Source organism: Phyllopteryx taeniolatus, chromosome 9 (assembly GCF_024500385.1).
Source record: "Phyllopteryx taeniolatus isolate TA_2022b chromosome 9, UOR_Ptae_1.2, whole genome shotgun sequence".
NCBI lineage: Eukaryota > Metazoa > Chordata > Actinopteri > Syngnathiformes > Syngnathidae > Phyllopteryx > Phyllopteryx taeniolatus.
The window spans coordinates 30,130,913-30,150,553 of record NC_084510.1 but is presented as its reverse complement, the minus strand read 5'-3'; the positions used below and the strand labels follow the sequence as shown (position 1 = coordinate 30,150,553).

The window sequence follows — 19,641 nt, the reverse complement described above, 5'->3', positions numbered from 1 at the left end:
TAAAAATTTAATATTTATGTTAGTTTTTATTCTTTTAAAAAAAAATTAAAACTAATTTTGCAATTACATTTCAAATGTAAACAAACGTTTTATTAAAATATTGTAATTTTTCATTCATCCATTTAAAAAAAAGCTATTTTTTAAAAAATGTACTTTTCAAATGACTGATTTAAAAAAAAAAAAAAAAATCAGTTAAGAATACAACAAAATGGACATGGCTAGTATGATTTTTTTTTTTTTAATTTTCTACATGAAGGTACTATAAAACAGTACATTTCTAGACAATGCAGAGAAACAAAAAAATAAAAAACAGACATTTCCAGCAAAAAAAAAAAAAAAATCTATATACAAGCGGGAAATGCTGTCGTCCCTTTTTTTATTTTCTATAATCACTTTTTAGTGTCCCTTTTAAAAAAAAAAAAAAAAAAAATCAGTTTAAATGCCGTCATGTTGGCAACAGGACAACGTCTTTAAATGTTGAGACACAACTTTATAATCAGACAAAAAGGAGGAACCGTTGTGGCAGCGGTACGCCACGGAAACAACTTTTGGGGTGGGAAAAAGTGCCGGTGTGCCAAATATCCACTCGGGACGTTTCCGTGGAACGGAAGAATATGACGAACAGGGAAAATTCCCACAAGTCCCCTGCGGGCACCACAATACTTAAATAGTGGAAAAAATCTCAAACGTTTCTGGCACCGGTGAGCCCATATTCCAAAGGCGTAGTCCTTGACACTGGTTACCATGGTTACGACATCCCCAAAGCTTCACCGGACAATTCTGTACGTTACGGCGAGACCGCGGCTTCCGGTCCCGCGCTGGGCTCCAAGTGGTGCGGTTCCGCTTTACAAACCTCGGGGGCGCCGCAGTCCAGCGACGTGACGACCGGCGACTCCTCGTCTCCTACGCGACAAACCAAAACGTGGTCACGACTTAAGCGGTTACAGCGTTCTGCGGGCGGGCCGGCTTACCCAAACCGGACGACGACGACTCGCTCTCCGCCAGGGAGGACGAGTCGGCCCGCTCGTGCGCCAGGCCGTCCATCAAGGGGATGGACAGCTCGGACGACGGCACCGACGACTCGTAGATGCCCGAGTCGCGCGGGGGCGGCGGGTCGGGACGGCCTGCGGCGCCCCCGGGGGGCGGGGCCTCCTCGTCGCCCTCGTCCTGGCGGACGCGCGGCGGACGGGCGGGTTCCTCCGGGGAGGTTACGGACGACGTCCTGCGAGGGAGACAGAGCGGCGTCAAAGACGTTTTAGCTCCCCCGAGGAGCTCGTAGGCGTCAAAGAACGCCGACGGACGTTTGGTAGTTGACGCTAATGCGAGGAAAGTGGAGTGCGAGTCATTTTCAATATCCGATTTCCATATTGTCAGCTGTTTCAGAGCCTTTCGAGCCGCCTTTCAAGACGCACAGAATTTTGCGTTCCGTGACAATATCAGCACCGGAGCTACCGAGAGAAAGAGCGGACTCTCTTCTTCCCCCAGAAGAAGAAAGTTTGTCTCGAGCATTTTTTATTCTTTCCCAATCAGCAGTAGAACACCGGTTGGTTTGACCAAAACAGCGGTTTCTGACCCAAAAACGGAGAAAACAATGTTAACGTTACAAAGGGCAATCGAGGGTGTCCATTACGTGCAACGTTTTGCTCCTGGTGTCAGATCTAAACCCCGTCAATAGAATTCACTGTATATGTACTTACCTGGACGCGTACTCCAGCCTGGATGGAAAACCCAGAGGAAGGACTGGAGTAGGACTGGGAGCGGGACTGGAAACGGGACTGGGACTCGGGCTGAGATTGAAGCTGACAGAGGAGGCGGCGGCCAGAGAGACCGAGTTCTTCGTGAGCGTCCCCTCGCCGCTATCCGGCGTCTTCACCAGCACCCGGTTCAGAACCAGGCCGCCGTCCGGCGGGGGAACCTCGGCGGCGGGAAGCGGAGGAGGAGGAGGAGGCGGTGAGGAGGAGCGGGAAGCGACGGGCTTCTGGAACCAGTCGGGGTTTTGGTCCACGCGCTGGTGCATGTTGCAGATGGCCACGTAGAGCGAGCGGCCCGACTTGCTGCGGAAGTAGTTCCACCGGGAGACGTTGAGGGGGCGGGACTCCGAGCGGAGGCGGGCCAACAGCTGAGGCAGCTGGTCCATCAGCTTGAACCTGAACACAAACCAGAAGGCAAATCAAGGAGAAGTCACAAGATGAGCGCAGACTCATGTGCGCATGTGAAAATGTATCATTTGTTTTTAAAATAATAGGTTGATAATTGTCTATTTTTTTCCAAAAATACATTAAAAACGGTTGATTTATTCATTTAAAAATACAAAATTAAAGTGCTTAAAATAGAGTAGCATAAAAAAAAGACAAGAAAATATTGGACAAACAACATACCTCTAAAAAAATGATTGCATTTTACAAATGTATATTTTTCCATATGTAATTGAACTAAACATTTGCATTATGAAAATTTATATTTTAAGAATTACAATACCTGTCCCTAACAACAACAACAAAAGTAACGCCCACTGATGACTTCAAAAAAAAAAAAAATGTATTGAAAATATTTTAATCAATACAATTCTGAGAACAATATTTTCTCCATGTAGACGAAATGCAAAAGGTTGAAACGTTGATGAAAGGCGGCGTTGTGGGACTCGTATGGCTCCTCTGATCTGGTCTCATCTGGGCTTGCGTGGTGCGGCGTACCTGGGAGCCAGACTGAGCACGGTGGGAATGTCGTCCTCGGTGGAATAGTCGAAGTAGACGGCCATGTAGCGGTGGCGCTCGCCGGCGCGGCCCCGGTCGTCGTCCTCCTTCTCCTTGCGCAACTTCTCGCCGATCATGGCCACGCTCGCCACGAACAGGTCGCCGCCGGGCCGCCCCGACGGGCAGCGGACGTCGTCGGCGCCGCTGTTGCCACGGCGACCCACCGGCGTCTTTCCTCTGCGGCTCTTCCTCTCCACAAAGTAGCTGGAGGAAGTCAGAAAAGGACGCCGGCTGAGCGACGCGATTGATTTTGGCTCCATCTAGTGGCGGCACGCGTGAGTACAGCTGGGGAGAAATGCGGGCGCCTTCCACAAACAAACCGGAAAGGCCGATATGAAGACGCACATTCATCCATCCATTTATTCGTCGGTCCATCTCTTCTGCCTACTGTCCATCTACCCGTCCATCCATCTAGCAATCTATCATTCAACTTTCTATCATCCACCCGTCCATTGTTTATCCCGTTATCATCACTTCATTTGATCATATCGACCATCATCCATCCATCTTCGATCCTTCAGTCACTCTTCTGTCCATCATTCATCGTATCAATCCATCCGTCCAGCTAGCCATAAATTTGACCGACTATATGTGTCCACCTATCATCCGTCCCCCTCTCCTCCTATAATCTATCCATCCATGTAGTGTTGAAGAAGAAGAGGAGGAGGAAGAGGAGGAGGAGAAGAAGGCGGTGTCGCCGAGGCGTACCGCAGTCCTTTGGAGCAAACGGTGACGATGAAGTTGGCCTCGTCCAGCTGCCTGCTGAGCCACGACATGGGACCTTCTCTGCACATCTCCAGATGCTCCCACAGGTCCAGCACCACCTGAGCACAAACACGGGCGACAGCTGAGGGCCAGCGCGACTGTCGGGCGCCATCCTCCTCGCCTTCCTCGTCCTCTTCTCACCTCGCAGCCGCAGAAGTCCTGCAGGAAGTACGCGAAGCTCTGGATGACGCCGGCGTGCTCGGGTCCGTCTCGGTCCGAGTAGCAGACGAAGACTTTGGGGCGGGGCCGCGGCCTGTCGGCGGCGGACGCCGCGCTCTGATTGGACGACTCGCTGCTCTCCTCGTCCAGCTGGCTGTAGATGTTTTCTAACGGGGAGCCGGCCGTCAGTCCACCAAATAAACACGCAATCGCTCCTACTTGCAAACAATGAAGCGTCTTTCATTTTTTGGTGACGATGATGAAAGTGTGAAGACCACCAGATGGCAGCATCGCTTTGAAAACGCACTTCCCGTTCCCTCTCCATCAGGTGACCTCAAACTTGTGAATGCTTTGACTTGATTTTTCCATTTATGCCAGTTAGAAATGTTTCCAAACTCTCACCTTGCTGCTTCTTGCGGCACATGACGGTGAAGAGCGTGGCGAAGGCCGACATGATGACCAGCGGCACCGTGATGGCCATGGCGCGGATAGGCCCCGCCCACGGGGAATGCACTGCAGAGTGACACGAACGCACCAGTCTTAAGAAATTGTGTTTTGCAATTTTTTTAAAAAATATATATATTTTTAATTGTATTATTCAATTATTCATAATTGTAATCTTTTATTATTGTATTGCAGGAATCTAATATGTAGTTGTAGTGAAGTTGGGACGTTGCGTTCAACAAATCAGAATACCATACGACCATAAAATTCTAAGTTCATGATTATTTGCTAAAAACAATCAAGTTGATCAGTTTGAACATTAAATGTCTTTGTAATGTATTCAATTAAATATAGGTCGAACATGATTTGCAAATCATTGTATTCTGTTTTTATTTATGTTTACGTCCCAACTTCATTGGAATTGGGGTTGTCGTATAAATATTTCAATTTACATTTTATGAACATGTATTTATATGACTAATTTTAAATAATAAAAATAAATCTAATTTGTTACATTTGACAACAGTCCAGATACAAATATTTCTTTGCAGATTCACTTTTTTTTTTTTTTTTTTTTTTTTTAAATGCCCAAAAAAAATCAGTTTTATTTAATATTAGTTTATAAATAAATGACATGTATTATTTGGTCAAAATGTTGTGTATGGTTTACAGTGGACTGAATGTGTATAATTATACATTTATAAATGATAGCTAGAGTGTACCCCCGCTATTCGTGGGGTCCAGGGACCGGGCCAGACCACAAATAACCAAAATCTGCGGATAATTGACACCCATTATAATTGCTTGGAACATTTTTTTTTATTTTATTTTTTTAAAACCCCAAAAATCCTTTAATAAGCGGGGATAAACCAATGATGAGCATTTTCGGGCTTGGTTCCCCCCAAACAATGAAAAAACTAAGAGAAACATGGGGGGGGGGGGGGGGGAGAAAAAAAAAAGAAAAATGCAAATTTTGATTGTATTTACTATTCCTGTTTACTATTTGCCGTTTAAAAAAAACTACAACATAAACTCCTTGGATGAGGTAATTAGGACGGCAATAAGTCTCACCTTGGCTGACGTAGTACTGCGTCTGCCTCCTGGTGGTGTTGCTTTCGTCTCGTAACTGGCACACGCACACACAAAAACAAAAACAAAACAATATTCCGGTTCAAAACGGTGACGGGCATGTCAGTCGTGAAGCGGTGCGTTTGCGTACCTCGATGGTGTAGGTCCCCGGAGTGACGTCCTGGAGGACGCAGGTGGTTTTCAGCTGGTTCGCGTCCTGCAAAACACATTCGCTCAGCATAAAGCCGACTTTCGACGCAACCGAGGTACGTTACGACTTGACGGTCGTACGGCCTTGCAGCGCTGCAGTCTGAAGGGTCCGTCCTGGCGCAGCTTGTAGTAAACGTAGTAGAGGTGGAAGGCGAAGGAAGGCGGGGCCTGCTCGAAGCTCACGTGGAGCTTGGAGCCCAGCTGGGAGACGCTCAGCGTCTTCGGCTTCCAGACTGAACCAACGACAGCAGCAAAAGTTTAACGTCGCGTTTGTAGACGGTATATTGTCCTCGCATCTCGACATTGGGACCGCCGCTTTTCAGGCGGAAGTGAATCGGTACGCACTCGCGTAACTTCATCATCGCTGACGAGCTTCCTTCTGCAGCGCAGCGTGACAGCGATCGATTTTACACAAAACCGAGGTATATAATCGAACTAACCAACACATTCGGGTGATGGCGACAACGGCGAGGAACTTACATGGTTTACAGACCAGGTTTTCGGAGCCCAGCAGGACTTCACAGGCTGTAACGTAACAACACGCACAAGTTGAAAAACACACAGAACACACGCACACGCAGGCTAACGGCCCACGGCGGCAACGGCACTTACAGTTCGTCCTGAGGAAAGACGGCGGGAAGAAGCTGTCGTTCATCAGCGTGGGGAACGGAACAACGCGGACCATGTAGTCCGTGTCGAAGCGCAAGCCGCCGAACGGCTGACTGCTCAGCTTCTGCGGAGCCGCTCCGTCAATGAGAAATAATAGCGTCACGAAAAGAATATTAGACAACGTACATACATCCACCTTGTGTAAACTTTTGAATGCGCGCAACGTCAGCTGCGGCGGCAGTTTGTGTTATCGGTCGTCCCCATCCAGGGCCTTCAGGAACTCCGGGCCAATCTCATCCACCCCCCGGTGGAAAAGTGGTGAAACTGATATTAGAGCGCATGCTTTTATTTTCACGGTCTGATTTTTGTATTTTTTGTATTTTTTTATTTTTTATTTTTTTTACAGGATGCGTTATGCCGATGTTGCCGAGCGGACCGGGAAGATTATTGCCTTGAGCTGCTAAGAAAAGCTTGCGTTTGTGGAATACAACTTTCTGTCCGTTGACCCTTTTTTTATACAACGAATGGCGGGGTCGCGCGGATGTAGGAAAACAGACAAAACTCGGAAGAAAAACTTTTGGGGCGAAAACAGAGATTCAAGCGTTTTGGAAAATAGCTTCATGCCTTTCTGTGACCCTTCCAGTGTAATCAGGGCAATCTTTTCTCGTAATGAAATGAGTCCACATTCGTCTTACCGTGTTCTTGTAGGAGTAGTTGAGCTGTCGCGGGTCTTTGAGCATGAGATGTTGGCAACGTTTGCCGTCGGGATTCTTGTCCTCCAGATAAACCCGGAAACCTTTGATGTGTTCGATTCCTGCACAAACACGTCACTTGTTTGCGAGGCAGAATTCCAAATTCAAATCAAACATTTTGCTTGGCCGCCTTTTGATGTCAGAGAAATATACAGTAACGACAATCTTATAGAATTTCAAGAAGTAAACTGTTTTTGTCACACTTTTTGCCAGAATTCAATGGAAGGAACTGTTCTGATCCTTCTGGTGTACACACCTTGGCCACCTGGGGGCAGTAAAATAGAGACACAGGGCCATACATGGAGACTCTTCACTAATAATACTTAAGTTCTTCTTCACAGAGGATGAAGCATAGGCCTGTGAGTAGTGTTATCGCCCGTCTGCGTGTTGCTTCACCCTTTGTGTGCAAATATCAGTTGCTTAAAAATGATTGATAAATGACAACGTGACGGAATGGAGGGAGCGGGTGAAGCTGCCCTGCCAATTCGGAGGCAGGTTGGCGAACAGCCTCACTTCGCCGAGTTCCGTGCACTTCTGCATGATCTCGGTGCGAAAGTGGCTAGCGTGCGCTTTCCTCATTTCCTTGACAACCGTCCTGTCGCTCAGGCCCCCAAGGTTTCGCCACCTGTGCCCCCCCCCACCCCCCTCGTCTCGTCTCGTCCGCCCTCTCTCTCTTTCATCCCCCCTCAAAGCCTCTTTTGCTCTTGTAATGAGAGCTTTCCGTGCGCGGGACATGTTGTTCTCATTAGCCAGACAGCAGAACAGGTTTTTCCGTCTCCGGGCAGATTCCTGGGCACCTTTCCCGACTCCTTCCTTCCGTCACTCCTTAATGACCTACTTTCTCGGGCCACAGTCACTTCCAAAACGCAGACCTGTCAAATGATGTCATTTGGCCAAATATTAATTGGGTGGCGCCACTGTAAAGATTTGTATCTATTCCGTCCAATGAAACAGTTGCTGACGAGCCAGCCAATGACAGTCGAGTTACACACTGAGCCGAAACAGAAGTCAACAGAGAAAGGAGTAACACGTGCCGACCGAGTGAACACAATCACGGCTGACTAACTTAGCAGGAAGTGTTTTATAGATAGAAAAGTGGACACGAGCGGCGAAAAAGATACTTACTGACATTATAACGGTTCAAATATTGCCAAAATGTTTTTAGTAATGCCTTAAATTAAGGGGTCTGCGGGAAAAAACAAAAATGGAGAATAAATAAGTGTAATGGTGTTACTTGTGTTGCTAGGTAGAATTGCAAGTTCAACACCTAAAAATGTTCTCAGCCAATGACTGTTGCTAGGCAGAATTCCAACAACTTTTGATAGGTTGCTTGTTGCTAGGCCGAATTCCAGGTTCAATAAATTCAAATCACTAGGTCGCTTGCTGCTAGGCTAGTCCAAGATCAATAAATCAAAATTTTGCAAGCTCAAGTGTTGCTAGGCAAATTTCTGACATTTCGCAAGGCTGCTTGTTGCTAGGCAGAATTCAAAGAGCAACAAATTAACATTTCTTGTTAGGCAGAAATAGTGAGTTCAATCAATAGTTTGCTCAACCACATTTTTTTCCCCCCGAATTAGAATTCCTGCCAACTTGTTGCTGGCCTCTTTTGAATTGCCTGTAAAAGTCGGATTTTTGATGAAAGTGCGACTCCGCCCCAACGCAGACGCTGAGCGAGCGGGAAGACTGGAGGAGGACGGAGAAAGTCGTCCCGTTGTTCACCAAATATTTGGGCAGGATTTTGGGGAAAAACAACAGGCTGCATTGTCACGGCCAAGAGCTTCATGTTACACGCGCAAACGCACACGCCTTGGCGCTCACCTGGAGCGAAAAAAAAAATATATATATATATATATATATATATAATAGCACACATCAGAAGGTTTGAAGCAAAGTTTTCAAATTAGGGTTTAAAGCAAGGGTTAAGGTTTTAAATGTGGGATTCAAGACATGGTTAGGGTTATGGTTGAAAGCAATAGTTAGGATATCAAATTATGGTTTCAAGCTAGGTTCAGGTAGGGTTTCAAGTTGGGTGTTAAAAGCCAGCGTTAGGGTTTTAAAATCAAGGTTTGAAGACAGGGTTAGCATTTTAGATTAAAGTTTGAATCAAATGTTACGGTTTTAAGACAGGGTTGTGGTTTCAAATGAGGATTTGAAGACGGGATTAGGGTTTCAAGGCAGGGCGAGCGTTTCAAGGCAAAGTAGCTTTTTTTGCGAGCGGAGAACGGCGTCTCCGTTTGATAATCATTCTGAAGGAACACGCAATACCGTACGTAAATACCGTACCTAGCGGACTGGCGGACCAGTGGACGAGCACCCCGGCTTGGTCGTCGCAGGCCAGATGCGTGAAGGAGACGTTGGCCACCTCGTGGATGACGTGTTTGCCCAGCGGAGAGTTCAACGAGCAGTCTGGAAAACACAAACATCGCCGTTAGCAACGCAGGCTAACTAACGTAGCACAGCTATCGAGGCCTAGTCTTCAAACTCCGACTGAAAAGCCAAACTCGCTTGAGGGCCCAAATCTAAAACCTAACCATGCCTTCGACCCCAACCTTGAAACCTGAAATCTGTCTTAAAACCACAATTTGAAACCCGGACCCCGTCTTGAAACCGGAACCCTCTTTAAAAGTTCATTTGAAACCCTAATCCTTTTGAAATCTTACACTGAAACTCTCACCTTAATGTAAAAAAAAAAAAAAACACTAAGCCTCTTCAAAATCCAATTTGAAAAACCCAAACAAGTGTTGCAAGCCTCATTTCAAACACTAATCCAGCCTTGGAAGCCTAATCTTTGCTTAAACTCTAATTTGAAAAGCGAACCTTTGCTTGAAACCCTAATTTAACTCCGCCTCGCAAACGCCGTCGTGAACAAATGTCGTCTTTGTGCGGTTAAAGACAGAGCTCGAGGAGCGGAGAGGAAGGAGGGCGGGAGGCTCGGACACGACTCGCTGCTCCTCTTTGACGGAGGTGAAGAAGAGGAAGAGGAGGAAGAAGGCTTGCGTCCCGCCGCTCGCCAAGGGCGGAGGACGTCTTCCAGGGCGGCGGATGCGACACGAGTCACCGATCTGCTTCGGGAAAGATGAGGAGGAGGACGAGGGTCACGTTCGGGGCTGAAGGAGAAGGTCGAACGGATGCTAAGCTCATTAGCATAACGGCTAGCGAAGATTGTGGAACCCTCGAAGGTTACAACAAATATTCGCCCCCGACGTCAGTTTAAGCGAGAGACACCCAAATTGGGTGCACACGTCTCAAGGACACGTGCTCACACTTGAACAGGAAGTCGGCCATTTTGGGTTGAAGCAGCCGTCACGGAAAACACATCATCCTTGAAAACACTTTTTTTTTTTGGTAGCCATTGCTTACTTTAACTTCGACACGAGTAGAATATTAAAAATGCTACTTTCAACATTGCCTGAACAGATCAGCAGATAAATGGATTGACGATGTTTAGGGCCGAGCTAAACGTGCAATTATACGATTATAAAACAACAACTGAGCAAGCGAGCTCGAAAGCAATTAGTTATAATTGTTAGGTTCGAAGTCGTTTGAAGTTAAAGACACGTCGATTGAAGTTTTTTTTTTTTAACTGACATCGCCATGGCTGATCATCTGAGACCGACTCAGGGGGTCAAAGTGCATTTTACCGTCTTCCAATGACATCACCACCATCACATTCTTCCTCCGAGGGGAAGAAGAGCCAGTGGGGTGTGTCCGCGCGCGCACACGCACGAGTAGACCGACATAAAGCGTTATTGTCATGTAAAAGCATCTCTGAGCCGCACGCTGTGGATTAAACTTCCTTCCTAATACTTTTTTTTTTTTTTTTTTTTCCTTTCATGTTTGATTCTTCATTTCAAAGCTGCTCGACCTCTGAACCCTGGACCTGCGCGCTATTCACGACATCATACGAGATTGACCTCTGCCCAAGGCAAAGTGGAAGCCTCGACAGGGACGGCGACTGATGGCACACTTGCCTCTGCATCACAAACATACCGACAAACCATCGAATCTTTGGAAACCCCGCTGACCTTTGCTGGAAAACCGAACCTCCGGTTTGAAATCCAAATTGGAAAGGAAACCTTTTTTTTTTTTTTAACCAATTTTATCCCCGTCTTGAAACCATAACTTGCTACCATAAACCCGTCTTAAAACCCACATTTCAAATCCAAACTCTGGCAAAAAAAATCCTTTAGTGCAAAAAAGGTTCTTGTACTAGAGGAGCGACGACGACAAGTTTGTTTCGGGCCGTTTTTAAAAAGATGAAAGTAGACAAACACACACACACACAAAAGGCCGATGCGAGTGTGCGACTCGCTCATGGTCACGGACAAAAGGGGCAGCCGGCCAGGAATCGGCCACAGTTCAAGAACTTGACTTGTACCCGGAAAGGGACAAAAGAGGAGGAAGCAGGGGTCTTTAAGAGTCTGTGTGTGTGCGTGTGTGTGTGTTTTGGGGGCATTTTAGGGAACATGAGGTGACAACAACAAAACTTTTTTTTTTTTTTAACTCAAGACTCAAATGTTACTTTTATTTATTTATTTTTATTTGCATGTAAAGGTCAATTAAACTGCTAGGAATATATACAATACGTTTATGTACAGTTGCAGCTTAACGCGTTCATTGGAGGCCATTTTCAAAGCGGTTTTCAAGCCTTTTGACTGATTTTTACGACCTACGGAATAAAGTGGACACCGGCAGACCCGCGGATTCACAGTCACAGGTTTTTTTTTGTTTTTTTTTTTCAAATGTTTTATTTTTTGCCTTATCTTTATCTTCAACTCAAAAGCTGTGCTGATCTCAAATTCAAAGCAATGCAACGCCGCCATCTGCAGGGATCTGTTGGTCATTACGGTGGTTTGCAAACCAGAATTTCAATAACAGGGGAGCGAGATCCTCATCCACGCTGAAAAAAAAAAAGCACTTGGCGAATATTCGTCGGTGGCAGGAAACGATCGGATTGCAGTTGACGAATCTAAACATCCACGGCAGTGAAAGAGTGAACTCGGCGAAGAATGAAAACAGCGCCATCTGTGGCTGCGCCTGCAAATGTCAATTTGTGTGCTACTTTTGATCATTTTCAGTCGGCAAATGTGTATTTGTTGAAATATAAACATCAAAGTCAAACTCACTGTCGCTTCTGAGCGTGACGGCCAACCTGCGACCTCCATCTGCCCCGGGCTGCATCTGCGTTAAACACACAAGCACATTTATTACTATTGATAATCAAATCAATCCCAAAAAAATAAATATCATATTTGGCATAGCCTGGAAATGTGTCTTCATTAGAATACAGCGTCCCTGCAAGAAAGATTGGGCAAATATTTTGAAGCTGGAAACGACTCAATCCAGACTTCACTGCATTATGAGTATTGAATGCTTTTTTGAGCACTCAAGTACACAGCCTGTATTTCCCTTTTTTTTTTTTTTTTTTTTTTTTAAAACAATTTAAAAAAATTGTTTTTTTTTTAAAAAACCTTTTCAGTCCTGAAAGCACAGTCAATCAAGATGGCTGGGTTCTGTGTGGAAGGCAAAGGTGGCTCATAGCAATTGTTATGGCTCTGATGCGGCAATTCTGCAGGGGGTCTGTGTGGGAAAAAAATCAAAATAAAAATGGCTTTACATCGCGTTGAAGCGCTCGCATTCGCTCCCGTGCGGTCCTCTCCGAGGCAGTGCCTCACGACGCGCTGGACGCGACGCCTTTGAGGCGCTTTTACAACTTTGACCTGCTTGTCGAGTCAGACGCGCGCGCATACACGCACACGCGCACACACACACACACACACACACACACACACACACACACACCATCATCCGGCTCGTTAGAGGTGTCAGACATTGGTAACACGTGCGCAACCACCAGCACGCACAAACACCTGAGAGCAAGCAGACAGATGCCCCGCTGTGTGTGCGCGTGCACGCGCGCGCGTGTGTCTGAAATGCCTATTAGCAGCCACTGTAATTCAACAGTTGGTCCATGCACGCATGTGTTTGTCGTTATGGGCCTGTGAAGACCCTCATTGCCCTCAAGCCACACACACACACACACACACACACACACAATAAAATGTCATCACAATAATGATGCGATGACAAGGTTTGTGTCTCACACACATGGAAAGACAGGCAAAAAAAATGAAAGACAGTATGTCAAGGGTTGGGGCACACAAGTATAGAAAGACATGAACACAAACACACACAAAATAAAATGTTCACGCAATAAAGGCCTTTTCACACTGCATTTGGTTTGCCACTGCCGCCGGAATTCAAAAACAGGCCCTCGCAGCCCTCCAAGTCCTCAAATGGCCAACGAAAAAGGGGGGAAAAAAAGACAAAAAAAAAAACGTGTCACCCATCAATCCAGGATATCTTCTTCGGATCGGGGCTCCCTGTAGCACGATTCCCTGGAATTCGCCCAAAACTTCCTTGAGACTTTTTCGTACCAAATCTTACAATCGACATGTCCACCAAATTTGATGTTGAACTGTAAAACTGGTGCCAAGGGCAAATGTTTATTTTTTTTTTGGACCTTTCAAGGGGGAGTGGGGGGGGGGGGGGGGGGGGCCGGGGGGGACTATTGAGTGAGTAAAACCTAAATTGCTGACTTCCTGCCCCTTAAAATCTGTAAAAAAAAAAAACAGAAAAAAACAAAACATTACGATAAGAAGCAATGCCTGAAGCTAAAGAAGGCTAAAGCTAAGAAGAAGTTCCCGAGGTGGAATCCCCCAAATGACTTCCTGAGCTAATCACGCAGCTAATTGCAGCCCGAGCTCGTGGAAGACGCGGCGATTCATCACAGCGACGGCGCGGGCAGCAAGAAAGGCGGCGGCTGGCGGAGAGAAGTGAAGGAGGAGGGAGCGAGGGATGACGGAAGAGGCAACAATCAGCAGGCCTGCAGGGGAGGAAAGAGGAATCTGATTCAACAGGAAGCGGTTCAATTATGCGCGTCCAGGTCCATTTTGTTTGCGGACTCGCTTCCAGATGTGCGCGTTCAAGCCCAACGATACTTTTGCTTCAAATCTTTTGTTTAGCAAACATCAAAAGGATGGGAGATGGTGCCATTTGCTTTTGTTCCCTCTTCTGGCGCCTCACTAAAAAGCCAAAGAAAAAGCAAAACGGACTCCAGTTTAACAAGTTAGCATCACCGTCTGTCTCGGAAGCCTGCTTCCGATTGCGGCGCAATTCCCCAGTAGGAATTTGTGGCTGCTTCAAATCAAAATGGCCGAATTGCTGCTCAATTTCGGCTATGGGTCCTTGAGACTTTTCCATGCGTCCTGTTATGAGAACCGTGCCTGCCAAATTTCACATCAATCGGCAACGCTGGTGTCCGGGACTGAATATGTTTTTTTTTTTTTTTTTTTCAGATTTTCCGGGGTCACTACTGACAGAGCAATGGTTGCTTAAATCCAAAACCTGTTCAATTCCAGGCATGGGTCCTTGAGACTTTTTCCTGCATCCTGTTATGAAACACATATCCGCCAAATTTGATATCAATTGGTGAAACTGGAGCCTGGGGCTGATTTTTATTTTTTTCCCTCCTAACTTCACAAGCAGCAACAAGTATGAATAAGAGTGCTTCCAACTAAAATGCCGACTTCCTGTTCAATTTTTTTTTTATTTTTTTTTGCAAGGGCCCTTGAGACTTTTTCCTCCTCCTCGTTATGATGGACGTCTCCCCAATTTTACGTCCATTTTTTTTTTGGGGTGGGGGGGGGGTGGGGTTGGCTTCATTTCTTTGCCATAGTATGAAGGTAGTCCAGGTGCGCTTTGCATTCTGGGATTGAAAAAAAAAAATAAAAAAAATTACATCCGCACCGGAATGCAGACCTTCCTTCTTCCTGCATTTATTTGCCAGACACATCTGGAGTTGTCATGAGGTCGGCAAGTCTTTTCCCCCAAGCGAGTGCGCGCGTGCGTTTGCCTACGTGTGCGCGTGTGTAGTTGAAAATAAAAGAAAAATCTGGAAGTAAAGCTATGATCAGCAGCTGTGCAGGAGGAATTAGTGTGAACAAAAGTGAGGTGCAACAATGCAACCTGAAGAAAGAAGTGTGTGTGTGTGTGTGTGTGTGTGTGTGTGTGCAGCCAAGCAGAGATTTCCCACCAACAGGAACAAAACCTGCAGCTTCCACCTCCTGCATGACTGCCCCTCAATAAAGCCCCCAACAGTCCGACTCCTGCTGAGATTCTGACTCCTTTATCCCCAAAAACGTGAACAAATCCATTCCTTACTTCCACACGGAAAGAGGAAAGCGCGTGTAATTCAATGACATGAACAAATGAAGGAAATGACCAAAACAAACACGCGCCGTGGCAGCGCTTCTCGAACCGGAGTCCGCCAACCACAGCTTGGGGTTCCCCGAAACAATTTGCGAAAAATGTCATGGTATGAATTTAAAAAATATTCAATAAAAATGCATACCAACGCCAAGACAGCATATTTTTTTTTGTTGCAAAAAATAGGTTTCAAGCTCTTCACGAAAAGACCCAGTTAGCTTCAGAGCGGCCCACTAGCTTAATGCTAACATGAATAGAAAAAGCCACTGACATGCTAATGGGTAGCATCAATCGTCGCAATTTTACAACCCTTATTTGAACACAACAATACATGTAGCCTGATAATATAACAATCCTCACAGCCATAAATTATTTGTCCTCTACCAAAAATGAATGACATTAGGGCAATTTACTGGAGTAGTACATTACAATATGAAACAAAAATAAATTAAAATGCAGCTTGTACAGGCAGTGTGGAAGGGGCATCACTCAATCAAAAAATATGGACGTCATCATTTCACACATTTTCGTACAAATGTTTATTTTCATGTCACTGAAAAAATTATGTCTCGACTGTTTTGTTGCTAATGCTGCTATTTTACACGATCGCTGTATGAAAGGGGCTTAAAGGAAATGTTTTTGTTTTGTTTGTTTGGTGCGCAGGGTCCACCACAATTCCGACTCGCCTTCCCACACAAACCCAGCAGGAAGACAACGAACGGCACGACGACGGAACTCAGCCAGACATTTTACGTCAAGTTTCACACGGGAAGGACGGCGAGGCGCTCTGATACCAAAAACATACAAGCCCCCCGCGGCACGCAGAGAGGCAGGACGGCACCGAGAAACCTGCCTGGAAAGTTGCGATTCCGGCCAGGAGGAAGCGGACTGATCCCCCCCCCCCCCCCCCCCCCCCCCCGAGCGTCCTCCTGCAGATGTTCGACACGCACGCAGACGAGCTGCCGGCGAACAAGAAAAAACGCGCGCACGACGGTCTGGCTTTGTCCAACGCAAAGGGATGTTTTTCCAAGGGCGAGTGTTACAGGCACAGGTGAAAGTCGGGAATCCGATCCAGGAAGTGGATATCTAAGCGTGGGCGGACGATCCGCGGAGAGCAGTCGAAAAAGATGAGAACATTTTGTGCAAAAATGACACGTTTTCGCGCGTGCGCGAAACGACGACGAAATTAAGTCGACGGATCCTAAGTGCCGTCATGGAGACGGAGTGATCGTCAGGGTTGCAGCGGGAAATGTTCCAACGTCACGTCACCGTTTCAAAAAGTATGATTGCGAACGCTAGTTTATGGTGGCAGCAGTTTGGTAGATAGTAGTACGAGAAATCTTCCAAAACATGGCTGAGTTCTTGTTTCAAGTTGTTAATTGCCACTTCCAGTTCACTGTAAAACGGAACAGAAAACAAAAGAAGTACATTTAACCAAACCACGTGAATTTGCCTTATGAAAGTCAACTAGCTTAATGCTACCACATAATGAAAAATTGTCTGCTGTCTTAAAGGCCTCTTTACGCTCGCATCGCATCACGTGACCGCCGAATTGGCCCGCGCGGACGCGCACAAGGCAAAAATGGTTGCTGCGCGTCGACCGCCGCGGTTATCGTCTCTCGTGATTGGCCCATTTTAGTCACAAAATTAAAATGGCTGATTCCGTATAACGTAAGCGCGAGGCATACATACAAATAGCGGGGAACACCGTGTCGCGTGTTAATTCACTAAAAGACGTCGCCACCTACAGGCCTGGCATGCACACAACTTTCCTGGTTTTATTAGCTCGTATCCTAAAACCTCAAATGCACTTTTTTTTTTTTTTTTTTTTTTAAACCTACACACACACACGCACCTAAAAACTTCACACCTGTTAAATAGCAGACCCTCAAACACCCACGTTGAGCCGTCTTTGATGTGTGTGCGTGTGGGACGGCAGTTAAGGTGGGGGTTGTTGCGGGAAGGAATGTTGCAGCAGAGTAAACAGTGTGAGGCTTCCTGTAGACAACACTTCAAAGGCTAAAAGGGGAAACACACACACACACACACACGCGCACACGTACGCACGCACACACACACACACGCACAACGAACCTGGAGAGCACTCAGTCCATAAGGATGCTCAGACATGACATGACGCAAATTAAATATTTGTAAACTCCAGATCAAGGATCCTTCTTCTTACAGTAGTACGCATATGTATCCTTCTTTAGCGCACTAGTAGAACAACTGTGTCTTACTAGTGACATGTTTTTCCGTGACTAATGCTGCTTTTTGGCCTGCTAGTATGCAATTCAAAATTAAACCTGACTGGTGAACTACTGTGGTGTATGAGTAACACTACCAGGCCCAACTGGTAGGCATGTGTCCGGCACTAGTAGCCTCCTGGATGCTACTAGTAGCACCAAAATGCTAGTTGTGCATCACTTGGAGCATGGAGTCGTCCTACTAGTGTGCTGAAATGTCACAGTAGTAGAAAAAAGGTTACTAGTCTCTCACACATGCACACAAAACACAGAGAGAGAGAGAGCGAGAGATGATGACCTCACCTGCACGCACACACATCATGTAACCCCCGAAGCAACGAAATCTTGGAACGGAGATAAAACAACCAAAGTCAAATCAGATGGGCTTTTTTTCTCTTTTAAAAAGAAAAACAAGATTTGTCAAGTTTTTGAAGGTTGTGTTTGCCAAATGTGTTTTTAGCACAGCTGCTAACAGCACATGTGGCCTGACGGGGGTCCACAGGGATCCTTCCGAGACCCCCAAAAGCAAGTGAAACACATCAAATGGCAGGAAGTCAGCTTTTTTTTTTTTTTTTTTTTTTTTTTTACTACCCGCAATTGACCCAAAGCCACAAAAAACATTGGTGGGTTGAATTTGTTCAGGTTGCCCACCCCTCCTTCAGAACAGCAACAATTGACTTCAACATGTTTAGACGACACAAACCTTCACCTTCAGCAACAATCACAATATATCGGAATTCTCCGCATTCCACACACGTGATTACAATCATTTGACAGAATTTATAACCATTTTGGCTCAATTACAAAAAAAAGCCCAACTGAGGGCAAGTAACAAGGTTTTGTTTTTTTTCTCCCCTTTTTTATTTAAGTTTGCACGCAGCAAACTCTTTTTAATTCAATATCGATTTCAGATTTAAAGTTATGCCACATTCTTGTTATTGTCTCCCGGTTCTACATGATTATATCGATTTGACAGAATTATACCAATCCTGGCTAAATTGCACACGAGGTGAATTGATGAAACATTTATTCAAAATGACAAGTTTTCAACCTTTTTTTTTTTTTTTTTTTCCTGAATAGATTTTGAATGTTCAGGTATGCAGCAGACAATGGAATTGTCAATTGTCGATTTTACAGGATTTGAACTGCTTAGCTCAAGATTACACCAAGGCCGAATTGAGGGCACGAAACAAGGCTAATTGATGACACTTGTTAAAAAATTGCAACAATGTCCACAAGTTTACAAAGCGGCAAACCATCTTTAAATGGCCACTTTTTCAAACGGAGTTCGGCTTAGACGGTACGCAACATTGTAATTGTCCAACTAGCCCACCACGATTACAACCGATTTGACGGAGTTAAAACAATTGTGGCCGTATTACACACGAGCCGAATTGACGGCGAGAAACGACGCTCACTAACAGACTGTTGAAAACGTGACAATTACGTCCGCAATTATGTTAAAAACGCCACTTTTCCCCTAGCGGAGTTCGGGCACGGAAGGTAAGCAACAGGTAAGTTGATCGGCGCCATTTGAGATGAATTCAAAACGTTCAATTCGATCGAACTTCACGCTAACAACGTACAAAGTGTGTGACAAAAGTATGACAGAGGGAAAAGTGCGGCGACACCTGAACGTGTTCACGACTCACTGGGTGACAAGTTACGACATCAACAATCACAAAAACTACACAAAGTGATTTATTATTATTATTATTATTATTACTTTTATTTATTTTTTTTTTACCTTGAAGCCACATCGTTCCTGGTTGTTCCTCCTGTTGCCCGCAAGCGTTGCTCCACGAGAAACATGATTCCACACGAGGAGCAAAGCGGGGAGACACACGAAGAGGAGCCGAGACGCCGCCATTCCTCTCCGAAGTCTCCACAACTTCTACTCAGGACCAGCGCGCGCGCGCGCACGCAGCCCCGCGCGCGCGCCCACGCAGCCCCGCGCATGCGCAACTCTGCGCGTGTGACAGACGAGGGAATAAAGTACAGCGGCGCCTTGATTTGAAGTTACAAGGATTCCCTTGCGTTTGTGCGTGCGCGTCTTGGCCACCAGGGGGCAGTATCGCATAAATATACACGATGAAGACGGTCACAATAAACTCAGTAAGCTGCAGTAGTAGTTTTTTTTTTTTCCATCTGCCAAATTGCTGCCACCGTCTCACGCTCGTATCTCAATTTTTTTTTTTCGGACCTCAAAGCAAAAAAATCGTCCGAATATCTGTAAAAAGTCGTAAGTCGAGGTACCACTGTACATAATTGTAACATTATCTACTTATAGATTTTTTTTCATGATCTTTTTGAAGATTTTTTTAAATATTATTATGAAATAGATTTGACAACTATATCTCATTGAAT

General features: G+C 45.7%; 1 protein-coding gene across 2 annotated transcripts; it reads right to left on the bottom strand.

Annotated features, from left to right (window-relative positions):
• Positions 1–239: 239 nt before the first annotated feature.
• On the bottom strand, positions 240–19,194 carry il17rd (interleukin 17 receptor D). 2 transcript variants are annotated; one of them, XM_061785480.1, is made up of 16 exons: positions 19,022–19,191; positions 11,887–11,941; positions 9,044–9,166; positions 6,704–6,822; positions 6,012–6,132; positions 5,880–5,924; positions 5,481–5,632; positions 5,341–5,406; positions 5,193–5,247; positions 4,080–4,190; positions 3,660–3,844; positions 3,462–3,577; positions 2,694–2,957; positions 1,698–2,147; positions 972–1,222; positions 242–903 (listed from the first exon to the last, which is right to left on the bottom strand). In XM_061785480.1, the coding sequence occupies exons 1-16, from the start codon at positions 19,142–19,144 to the stop codon at positions 788–790; spliced, it is 2,352 nt and encodes a 783-aa protein (XP_061641464.1). In that variant the 5' UTR covers positions 19,145–19,191; the 3' UTR covers positions 242–787. The 2 variants fall into 2 exon arrangements, with proteins under 2 accessions (XP_061641465.1, XP_061641464.1); XM_061785481.1 differs by lacking the exon at positions 9,044–9,166 and having other exon boundaries at positions 240–903; positions 19,022–19,194.
• Positions 19,195–19,641: the final 447 nt, after the last annotated feature.

What these genes read in the sequence shown, in the direction of transcription:
- il17rd (XM_061785480.1), bottom strand. Translation starts at nt 19,144, where the DNA reads ATGGCGGCGTCTCGGCTCCTCTTCGTGTGTCTCCCCGCTTTGCTCCTC. An exon ending in ACTACTCCTACAAGAACACG is followed by an intron (nt 6,133 to 6,703) that starts GTAAGACGAATG and finishes GCGGCTCCGCAG; the next exon opens with AAGCTGAGCAGTCAGCCGTT. An exon ending in GTGCTCAGTCTGGCTCCCAG is followed by an intron (nt 2,148 to 2,693) that starts GTACGCCGCACC and finishes GTTTGTGTTCAG; the next exon opens with GTTCAAGCTGATGGACCAGC.